The sequence below is a fragment of the Fragaria vesca genome, linkage group LG3, assembly GCF_000184155.1.
Source record: "Fragaria vesca subsp. vesca linkage group LG3, FraVesHawaii_1.0, whole genome shotgun sequence".
NCBI lineage: Eukaryota > Viridiplantae > Streptophyta > Magnoliopsida > Rosales > Rosaceae > Fragaria > Fragaria vesca.
The window spans coordinates 15,973,827-15,985,683 of record NC_020493.1 but is presented as its reverse complement, the minus strand read 5'-3'; the positions used below and the strand labels follow the sequence as shown (position 1 = coordinate 15,985,683).

The 11,857-nt window shown below is 37.3% G+C and overlaps 2 protein-coding genes across 2 annotated transcripts; both read left to right on the top strand.

Moving 5' to 3' along the window:
• Positions 1-3,300: 3,300 nt before the first annotated feature.
• LOC101294744 (cytochrome P450 71D11-like) lies at positions 3,301-5,645 on the top strand. Its single transcript, XM_004295821.1, has 2 exons — positions 3,301-4,203; positions 5,010-5,645. Exons 1-2 carry the CDS (start codon positions 3,301-3,303, stop codon positions 5,643-5,645), a joined length of 1,539 nt encoding a protein of 512 aa, XP_004295869.1.
• Positions 5,646-8,304: 2,659 nt separating this feature from the next.
• LOC101294451 (cytochrome P450 71D11-like) lies at positions 8,305-11,084 on the top strand. Its single transcript, XM_004295820.1, has 2 exons — positions 8,305-9,207; positions 10,449-11,084. Exons 1-2 carry the CDS (start codon positions 8,305-8,307, stop codon positions 11,082-11,084), a joined length of 1,539 nt encoding a protein of 512 aa, XP_004295868.1.
• Positions 11,085-11,857: the final 773 nt, after the last annotated feature.

Below are 11,857 nucleotides of genomic sequence, written 5' to 3'. Positions count from 1 at the left end.
TGGAAAATCAACGTAATAAGCAAGTTTAAATTTCTTATTATTCTTAGGATTATGATTTATGATTCTATAAGGATTTCTAGTTCAAATAGGTTTTGTTATTTCCTAGTACTATTCTAAATAGGATTTATTCATGGGTTAGAGCCTATATAAGACGCCCTCTATGTTGTATTAGGTATTCAATAATTCAATAATATTTCAGAAAACTTAAAGATTTATCTCACTTATCACCTTCAAATTCGGTTCGACGCTTGTCTACCGATCTCACCTTTCTACCTATAGCTTTCACTGCTTTAAGCTAAAACTGCAATGGAATTTTAAGCAAAACCAGACCATTTTTGTAGATGGCTCAACTTGCTGCTTGATCCGATGTGGAATGGTCATGGCCGGTTGTTTAACAGTATCATTCACCAAGGTGCATGTATTCATGTTTAGAACAAAAATGGAAATAATGGATAGCAGACCCAGGTTAGAATAAAGTTCATGCAGAAAGAAAAGGAAATAGTTGGTCTTCTTGTTGTTCTATATATATATGCCTATAAGAGATCATAAATTTGATCATTAATCTATTTATTTCATTCATCAAATTCTCTTTGATAAAAATCATCCTAGGAACAAAGACCATCAATGTAGTTCTGTACTAAACAAACTTGGATCTAATTAGTACCTACTATACTATTATGGGCAGGCATATACATCTCATCCCTGTCCCCCAAGTCAAGTTCTTCATATGTCAATATTTTCTATATACCTTGTTGTATATTGAGCAATTCAAATATCTTGGTTGAATTCGAATGCCATACATTATATGATGAAAAAACCAGCTGAGGATGTTTAGGAGTCTGTTAACTTTAATTTTTAGAGAATCATATAAAACTTTTGGGGACTTGCAGTTGAATTTGGCTTTGATGAAAAGGTGTTGAGATATAAATCCCACATCGGAATATGAGATTTTGCTTGTGGGTTTATAAGGGTTTGGGCTACTTCATCCATTGCCAATTGGTTTTGGATGTGAACCTCAAACTACTTTATCATGGTATCAGAGCGAGTTACTCATGTCCACGTGTGAAACCCAATGGCCACACGAACTCCACGTCAACCCCAAATGTTGTCCACGTGTTAGACTTAAAAATTCGACACACGTGCGGGGGCGTGTTGAGATATAAATCCCACATCGGGAATATGAAATCTCAGTTCGTCAAAAATACTTGTTGAAGCATCTGGAGAAATTGAAGTAGCCTGCCCAAAGTTTTGTACCAAAATAAAAGAATTAGGAAGTTCTCAACAAAAAAAAAAAAGGAATTAGGAGGGTTAGTCACTTGAATTTCTGGTTCATATAATCTGCATGATGTGAATTTGTTTTTTTTTTTCTTGAAAAAGAAAACAAGATGAAAATATAAATATGCACGTTTGAGAACAATAACTTTCTGCGTGATCTTCTCCTTCCCTTAACTGTTAGTACTTAGTAGTGTTTAATCATTGACTCAACAAAGTCAGCATGTACCGGACCATTTCTCAAAGTGGCACCAAAGTGAGTCTATGGAGTTTTGTACTGAGAACTATTTATTTTTATTTGCTTTCTGATGATTTATTCTCATTGAATCTTTTGCTGATCTAAAAGATAATAGTCCAATTTTTCGATACAAAACTGCATTAGGAATTTAGGATATTCTGGCTGGCAAAAATGTTAAATGGGACCTTCAATAATTGCAAGCTTTAAAGTTTCTGGAACCATGGACAACAAAAAGCAAAACATAGTCACAGAATTCCTTCCAAAATGAGTTTGTAGAAATTAAGCTTTTGCCCAGGATGTTCGGGTAAAATCACCACAATATATAATTTCAGACAAATTCAAAACCAGTATACAATTATACACACACATGGAGAAACAGCAAAGAGCATAACTCTATTTTCAGGTGTATCATAGAAGCTCGTCGTCAGCCACGGCTACTGGTGGTCTGAAAAGCGAAGCTGGAAAATAAAACACCGGTTTTTACTGCTGAAAATGTTATCAATATCAACCTAATCATACTTGAACATATCAAAGTATCTTATGCTACTTCTGTTGACTTCTGATGGACCTAGCTATCATCACTGATGTCAAAATCTTCTCCCAAACTAGCAAGATAGTCAAGGATAGTGAAGAGCTGAGGTTGTTATACTTTGAGGTTTGAGCTAAACAAGTCATTTCTCAATTTGTCGTTCCTCCTCTTACTGGAGTACCACCCTCAACATAGTTTGCTGTTGTGTGCATATATTTATTTCCTTGTATTCTTCAGAGTGCACATACTAAATGACCAAAAACTTTCAGGTGCTGCAAGTATACGTCCTGGATTGAAGGATTTGATCTCACCATCTGCTTACCATATTTCAAGTGGTGATCTAGTTGTTTTAGTTCCCCTTGCGCCTTTACAACCTATGGTTATATAGGACTATTTTGGTACTATGTCATTCCCACCCCAACACGTACTGTGTGCCGGAAATGGGCTATTATAAGGTAAAATAGCTACATTAGGATGCATGTTTTATGCTGTGATAAAGATGTAAGTTTGTAGCACAATGATTCTTAATGTTTCAGTTTATGCTCTAAAGTACTACGCTACCATGTTTTACTAGATCTATCTGATCATTAATAGAGTTTACTGTCATTTTAAGTTCAAAATATGGGAAGAGATGTTAAGCACATAGTAATTAGTCACTAGCATAGAGCCTGGCCAGGGGCAGCCGGCACTGACTGCCGAAAACAGAATTGTACAAGGGGCAGCCGGCAAAGAAAGACTCATAGTTAAATTCAAGATAATATTTGTACCAGAAAACAAGAATTGCAAGAAAATAAACAATGCAGGGGGAGGGGTTCCATTCATAAGTTATAACACAGTTTTTGGAGCCTTATATTACATTACCTCAGTTTTGGATCATTGCCCTTGTTTCTTTCATCCAGATCTAATACCAGACGAACAAGGCGGCTGCTCTATTTTGTCTGGGACTCCCTGTTGCACAAATCAAACACTCACAACATGCCTTCATTTTTGTTGACTCGGATAAGTTATTAGGAAAATCGAAAATGAGACAATGAAGGCGATACAACTTAATGGAATCAAATGGGGAAATTAAGCCTAGTAAAGATATTGATGGTCTCATATCAACTATTGTAGGTTTGTTTAATATTGATAAGAATAAACATATCCAAACAAGCCAATTCGATAGAAATTTTGCATCAAGAAAAAGTCATTTCTATATCCTGTTCTATATATACATAATCCAAAGATTGGTAGATACATTCAGTGTCACTACTAAGTTATCATGGACCTCCAGTTTTCTTCCTTCCATGTCATACTTACCTTTTCTCTCTTTGTGGTTATGGTACTCAAAATAACAATCAGAGGCAAAACCAAAAGCTCCAGTTCAAATCTACCACCAGGACCACGCGAGCTACCCTTTATAGGAAACATCCACCAGCTCGCTGGCTCTCTACCCCATCGCAGTCTGCGAAACTTGGCCAACAAATACGGACCCCTTATGCACCTAAGGCTTGGAGAAATTTCCACAGTGGTTGTTTCATCAGCAGAGTTTGCCAGAGAGGTGATGAAGACCCACGACGTTACTTTTGCAACAAGGCCATATCTCCTTGCTGCAGACATCGTGAATTACAACTGCACAAACATTGTCTTTGCAAAATATGGTGATTACTGGAGACAACTGAGAAAAATTTGCACACTGGAGGTCTTAAGCCCAAAGCGTGTTCAATCTTATCGACCTATTAGAGAGGAAGAGATGCTGAATCTCATAAAATGGATTGCTTCCAAAGCCAGGTCACCTATCAATCTTACAGAAAAAATTTACTCATCTACATATACGATCACTACACGAGCAGCCTTCGGTAAAAAGAGCAAATATCATGAAGAATTTATAGATTGCGTGAAGGAAGGTATACAACTGGGAGGAGGCTTTGACCTTGCAGATGTCTTTCCCTCTTACAGGTTGCTTCATATGATAACTGGATTGAGGCCTAAGCTTGAAAGGTTGCACAAGAAAACTGACAGGATACTGGAGAACATCATCAAAGAACTCAGAGATAAGGAAACATCAAAAGGTGGTGAGAGTGAAACACAGGAACACCTGATAGAAGTACTCTTAAAATTTCACGAGGATAACGGCAGCCTTGAGTTTACCCTAACTACTGACAACATCAAAGCAGTAATGATGGTAAGTAAACTTTTTACTGATAATTTAGTTTGAGTGATCCTAAAATAAGATATGAAATCCTGAGAGGGAGTGAGAGCTGCTAACATCTAGTCATCTACTTCTGGCAAAGGCATTTATAATATCACACACAGTCTTAGCATCAATGATCATTACATTATGTACCAGCAACACATAGTTGATCAGCAAAACCAACAATCCATAAACGCAAAAACTTAATACTGACCAAAACTGATGGATATATACTATTACTAGATACCAATACCACAATCCTGAACACACCTTACCCCATTACTTACTCTTATGATGCCTCGATTTTGATTTAATTTTGACTCTAGTAATTCACCTTATCAAGTTGTTCTTCCAAGAGACCCTCAAATTCACTTGATCTACTGGTCTCTTGGAAATGAACAAACTGAGAAAGACCCCATAGATCAAGTCCACACAAATTGACAAAGGCTATGTGCCAATTTATACAGCCAGGTCTCACAAGATCACTCTACTTCCTATTCTAAACAATGTAATACATTAAACGTACAGTTGATAAAGTTGGTAATTCTTTTATTTGTTATTATTTGGTTTTATTTTTATGCACTATTATCTTCTGGTATCATAATGCTTCTGTGGTTGTTCTCCTTACATGTTAACTGACACTCTTAATGGAACTCTAGTGAGCTTACCTGTGTTCAAGAATAAGCTATTCGCTTCGGAGTTTAAGCCATAAACTATGATTTGATTTTCCTATAAGAATTGTATTTAATATAAATAGTAAACTATATAGAGGTTAACAAGTAATTCATCATTTTCAGGACATTTTTGCAGCTGGGAGTGAGACATCAGCAACAGCTGTAGACTGGGCAATGTCAGAAATGGTTAAGAATCCACAAATCATGAAAAGGGCACAGGATGAGGTGAGGGAAGTGTTCAATAAATTAGGGCACGTAAGTGAAACAGGCATCAAAGAGATGAAATATTTAAACTCGATTATCAAAGAGACACTCAGATTGCACCCATCTGCTCCTCTTTTAATCCCAAGAGAATGCAGAGAGACATGTGAGATTGGTGGGTATGAAATTCCTGTCAAAACAAAGGTAGTTGTCAATGGATGGGCAATTGGTAGAGATCCTAAGTACTGGACTGAGCCTGAGAGATTTTATCCAGACAGATTCCTTGATAGCTCAGTTGATTTCAGGGGAACAGACTTTGAGTTTATCCCCTTTGGAGCTGGAAGGAGAATGTGCCCCGGCATAACATATGGTCTGGCCAATGTGGATCTCCCTCTTGCAATGTTGTTATACCATTTTGATTGGAAACTCCCAGATGGGAAGAAACATGAAGACCTGGACATGACTGAGGCCTTCGGCATTACAGTCGGCAGGAAAGAAAATCTGTGCCTTATACCCATCCCATATCATCCTCCACCAACTGAAGAAACCCTAGTGTAATTGTTTTTTATGCATGCAAAGAAATCACTTCTTTGTTTTTTTTTTGTCATCTCATGTAAACAAAACCTACAGCACCATAGTGACAGCAGGAATCAAAGACAGATGATTTGAATGAGTTGAAAATAGTATATGTGGTAACAAAAATATTTGAAGGAACAAAAACAGCAAAAATACATAATGAAATCAGAATAGTCACCAAGACTTAAGGTTTTTTTTTTTGGTTACAACTTACAGTCAAGACTTGAGTTTAGAGAAACATGCCAGTGTTCATTTTCTTCCATATTTCTGCTATTCCTTGGTATCTTGTAGAGCCTATGACTTTGGATTTGGTAGACCTGGTCATCTTAACCACTAAGAAACAAAACCAATGAATACCATACCAGAAGGATCGGATGACTGCCTATGTCCTTGCTAGTGTGAGATGTATAAAGCTAGGAATCAGTCAGCCGAGTATATATGTGATTTCTTTCCTCCTTCACTAGGCAATATTGTACTAAATTGTTCTTTGTGTTAATGTTAAAATGGATTATTGCAATAAATAGTTACTCCTTGTTGACATGGGAATGTGGGAAAAGTAGTCTTTGGAAGTCAGTCAAATTTCTGCGGTTCTGCAAGCACACAGACAACACACCCAGGGGAAACATAAAAGTTTATGTGACTAGAAATTACATTTCAACTGACCATCTCTCCTCACTGCAATTGGACCTAATGTTAGTTGTTTAAAATTAAAACACGGTTGTATGGCTCTTGGCCAAGAATTCGGCAATTTTAAACATTAGAGCAAATCACAATTTAAACACAAAGCAGTCAATAACCACATCATGAGTTTATATCATTCTAAGATTATCATTCATTGATAGAAGCCTCTATTTATAGAGGATTACAAAGTACTTTTTGGTAACAATAAGAAACCTATTTCTAGAATACATACGCATCCTATCTACTACAATATAAGATTACTTTCTCCTATTCCTATTCCTATTTAGACCAAGACACACTAAAGTGTCTTTATCTTCAAACCCAATTCCTGTTAGATTGAGTTAGAAGAATTAGGCTACCTGTCCATTATTTTGGGAAAAAACATCATAACCGGTATATACACACACACAAGGAGAAAAGGCAAACATCATGTTCCGGCGTGATTTCCGAGGGGGAAGAATCACACGGAATGCAAGAAGACACCATCTTTAAGACCCATAACCTGTCAATCATGAGCAAACAGCGTAAGAGGGAAGACCGGATTTGCCGGCCTTCGACCCTCCGATGCCTAAGTCAGCCATATGAGCATAGCGATAAGGTGTGAATAGGGTGAAAATGGAAGCTTACCCAAATGAGGGGTGGAAACATGTATTTATAGAGATAAGGTGATTGCACCCTAAAAGTACCATTTTGCCCTTACTGGAAAGTGTATTACTATTGTGCCCTCAAGAGAGAGTGTAGGTTTCTTGGGCCTAGTTAAGGCCCAAGCCCGTTTTATGTGGCAATATGTGTCTTCTTAGGCGAGTAAGACCGATGTTCTATCCCTCAAATATGATGTATTAACACATCACGATTCTATCTTCATGTGCATTATAACTAGTATGATAGTTTTTAACTTAGAAGCTCTTCATCAACCACTGCTGTTAGTGGCTTGAAAAGAGAAGCTGGAAAACAAAACCCAGCCACTTCTTACTAATGAAAATGTTTTCTATATCAACCTATATAGTTAAACATATTAAAGTATCTTCTGCTACTTCTGTTGATTTCTAATGGACCTAACCTTCATCACCAGTGTCATAATTTGGTCCCTAAATAGCTAGATTGTCAAGGATAGTGAAGAACTGGGGTTGGTTTTGAGCTGTACAAGTCGACTACATGTTGTTCCTCCTCTCACATGAGTGCCATCCTCAACATGGTTTGCTGTTATGTGCAATGGGTTTAGTTCCTTGCCTTCTTCCAGGTGCTGTGAATGTACTCAATGTAGCACCATAATGTTTCAGTTTATCCTCTAAAGTACTACGGTATCATTGTAATTGTATTACTAGTTCTATCTGATTCGTAACAAGTCTGCTGTCGTTTTAAGTTCAAAACAGATGTTAAGCACATTGTGATATTCTCTAGCATAGAGTCTGGCATGGCCAGGGGCAGCCGGCTCTGATTGCCGAATGGCACAAAAAGATTCATAGTTAAATTCAAGATAATATTTGTACCAAAAAACAAGAATTGCTAGATAATAAACTAGAGAGGGAAAGGGATCAATGCATAAGTTGTAACAAAGTTTTTTGGAGCCTTATATTATATTACCTCAGTTCTGGATCATTTCCCTTGTTTCTTTCCTCCACATCTAAGACCAGACAAATATGGCCGCTGCTATATTCGGTATGGGACTCCCTGTTGCACAAATCAAACAGTCACAACATGCCTTCACTTTTGTTTACTTGGATAAGTTATTAGGACAAAAAGACAATGAAGGCGATACAAATGAATCAAATGTAGTAAAGATACTGATGGTCTGATATCAGTTATTGTATTCATGTTTAATATTGATAAAAATAAACATATCCAAACAAGTCAATTTGATAGAAATTTTGCATCAAGAAAAAGTCATTGCTACATCATGTTCTATATATACATAATCCAAAGATTGGTAGATGCATTCAGTGTCACTAAAAAGTTCATCATGGACCTCCAGTTCTCTTTCTTCCATGCCATACTTACCTTTTCTCTCTTTGTGGTTATGGTACTCAAAATAGCAAGCAGAGGCAAAACCAAAAGCTCCAGTTCAAATCTACCACCAGGACCACGTGAGCTACCCTTTATAGGGAACATCCACCAGCTTGCTGGCTCTCTACCCCATCGCAGTCTGCGAAACTTGGCCAACAAATACGGACCCCTAATGCACCTAAGGCTTGGAGAAGTTTCCACAGTGGTTGTTTCATCAGCAGAATTTGCCAAAGAGGTGATGAAGACCCACGACGCTACTTTTGCATCCAGGCCCCATCTCCTTGCCGCAGACATTGTTTCTTACAACTCCACAAACATTGTCTTTGCAAAATATGGTGATTACTGGAGACAGCTGAGGAAAATTTGCACACTGGAGGTCTTAAGTCCAAAGCGTGTTCAATCTTATCGACCTATTAGAGAGGAAGAGATGCTGAATCTCATCAAATGGATTGCTTCCAAAGCCAGATCACCTATCAATCTTACAGAAAAAATTTACTTATCTACATATACAATCACTACACGAGCTGCCTTCGGTAAAAAGAGTAAATATCATGAAGAGTTTATAGATGCTGTGAAAGAAGGTATACAACTGGCAGGAGGCTTTGATCTTGCAGATGTCTTTCCTTCTTACAGTCTGCTGCATATGATAACTGGGATGAGGCCTAAACTCCAAAGGTTGCAAAAGAAAACTGATAGGATACTGGAAAACATCATAAAAGAACACACAGAAAAGGCAACATCACAAGGTGGTGAGAGGGAAGCACAGGAACACCTGATAGAAGTACTCTTAAAATTTCACAAGGATAACTGTGGACTTGAGTTTAACCTAACTACTGACAACATCAAAGCAGTAATCTTGGTAAGTAAATTTTCTACTAATAGTTTTCCTGGATAAGTTGGTCATGATTTTCAATGCTTGTTCTAGATACATGACCTCATGACTGTTAAGAAAATATATCTTCTTTCATCAACCTAGGAGGCAACCATATGGTATATACTTTGTTGAGTAATCTTGCATGTGGCTGAAGTAGCTAGCATCAGACCTTAGACCATTACAGTTTCCTTTGTTGCCTTTGCATCTGCCATATACTTTTGAAGATACAAGTTGGAGGATTCTTCAGGGTGCTTTGGTTGAGTGATCCTAAAATTTGAAATCCTGAGAGCTGCTAACATCTACTGTTGGCAAAGACATTTATAATATCGCATACAGTCTTCGCATCATCATCATTATGTACCAGCAACACATTTATCAAGTGCAAAACCAACAATCCAAAACGCAAAAGCTTAAGACAGACCAAAACTGATAGATAGACACTAGACTCAGCACCACAATGCTGAACACACCTTAGTGACCTTACCCCATTACTTAGTCTTATGATGCCTCGATTTTTATTTAATTTTGAATCCAGTAATTCATCTTGACAAGAACTGCTCAACTTCTCAAGTTGTTCAATTCCAAAAGACCCATAGATCAAGTCCCCCTGGTAATCACTGAAGTTTCACACAATAAGCACAAAAGCAATTATAATATCACATAGGTCTTGACTTAGAAAACAATCATGCGGCATTGGTCAAACTTTTTTTACTTCAAATTATCATAGATACATGGAAATATAACAATAATCAAGCCACAAACAGAAGGGGTTATACAATTGCTTTCCGAGTCCAAGAATATCAATCTTAAAATCAAGAAGAAAAGATACATGGAGATATTTACACTCAAAAGCCAAAAGCATATGTGCCTAATTCATACAGCCAGATCTCACAAGATCACTCTGCTTTCTATTCTAAACGATGTAATACAGTATAGAGTTGAAAATTTTGGTTTTTTTTTTCCATTATTTTTTTCGTTTGATTTTATGCACTATTATTTTGAGGTATCATAATATTGTTCTGTGGGTTGTTCTCCATACTTGTCAATTGACACTCTTGATGGAACATTTAGTGAGCTTACCTGTGTTCAAGAATAATCTATTGGTTTAAGAGTTTACCCTATGAACTATTGGTTTAAGAGTTTACGCTATGAACTATAATTAGTTTTTCCTATAAGATTTAGTCTAAAAAGTAAACTATTAAAGGTTAACAATTAATCAATTTCAGGACATTTTTGGAGCTGGGAGTGAGACATCAGCAACAGCTGTAGACTGGGCAATGTCAGAAATGGTTAAAAATCCACAAATCATGAAAAGGGCACAGGATGAGGTGAGGGAAGTGTTCAATAGATTAGGGCACGTAAGTGAAACAGGCATCAAAGAGATGAAATATTTAAACTCGATTATTAAAGAGACACTCAGATTGCACCCATCTGCTCCTCTTTTAATCCCAAGAGAATGCAGAGAGACATGTGAGATTGGCGGATACGAAATACCTGTCAAAACAAAGGTAGTTGTCAATGGATGGGCAATTGGTAGAGATCCTAAGTACTGGACTGAGCCTGAGAGATTTTATCCAGACAGATTCCTTGATAGCTCAGTTGATTTCAGGGGAACAAACTTTGAGTTTATCCCCTTTGGAGCTGGAAGGAGAATGTGCCCCGGCATAACATATGGTCTGGCCAATGTGGAGCTTCCTCTTGCAATGTTGTTATACCATTTTGATTGGAAACGCCCAGATGGAAAGAAACACGAAGACCTGGACATGGCTGAGGCCTTCGGCATTACAGTCGGCAGGAAAGAAAATCTGTGCCTTGTACCCATCCCATATCATCCTCCACCAACTGAAGAAACCCAAGTGTAACTGTTTTTATGCTTGCAAAGAAATCACTGTTTGTTTTTGTCATCTCATGTGATCAAAAACTACAACACCATAGTGACAGCAGCAATCAAGTACAGATGATTTGATTGGGTTGAAAATAGTAAATGTGGTAACAAAAATATTTGAAAGACCAAAAACAGCAAAAATGCATAATGAAATCAGAATAATCACCAAGACTTGAATTTAGAGAACAAGTGTTCATTTTCAAAATGCATATCTGTTCCACTACCAGGCACCAGCAAAAGCGGCAACTTTTACACCTAAATCTATATTGAGTTGGATGTCTAGTTAGTTGGTTTAATGTCCAGACTCCAGAGACAGAGCTACTACTATTAAGTTTCGCATCAACTTCAACCTAAATGTAGACTTCCTAACATAAAGTACATCTTTCCTAATTTGTATGTATTCATAAAAAGGGTAATCAATTAAAGCATCAAACTTAGAGGTGATCAACCGTATAGGGAAGAATAGTACCAATAGCATTTAGCTCTGCTCCATGGCTCATTTGCACCTCCTCTTTAGTGGCCGGAGAGCATAAATCCGTACAACTGCTAAAAATAACACAAGCACATAATCAACAATTGCTGCACCAACTATCACAGAACTTTTGCAAATCTTTGACAAGTAGGATGTACAACTAGTATTTCTAAGTTCAATGAGATCTCAAGGTTTATTACCTCTGAAGTCAGAAAAAATTTGGAACATGCAGGCGTCCAAAATAGTTTGGTAGTAGGAAAGTGTGGTCATTAAGCATA

Coding starts and splice junctions, on each gene's coding strand:
- LOC101294451 (XM_004295820.1), top strand. CDS start 8,305: ATGGACCTCCAGTTCTCTTTCTTCCATGCCATACTTACCTTTTCTCTC. Junction 9,208..10,448: donor ACATCAAAGCAGTAATCTTG/GTAAGTAAATTT, acceptor AATCAATTTCAG/GACATTTTTGGAGCTGGGAG.
- LOC101294744 (XM_004295821.1), top strand. CDS start 3,301: ATGGACCTCCAGTTTTCTTCCTTCCATGTCATACTTACCTTTTCTCTC. Junction 4,204..5,009: donor ACATCAAAGCAGTAATGATG/GTAAGTAAACTT, acceptor CATCATTTTCAG/GACATTTTTGCAGCTGGGAG.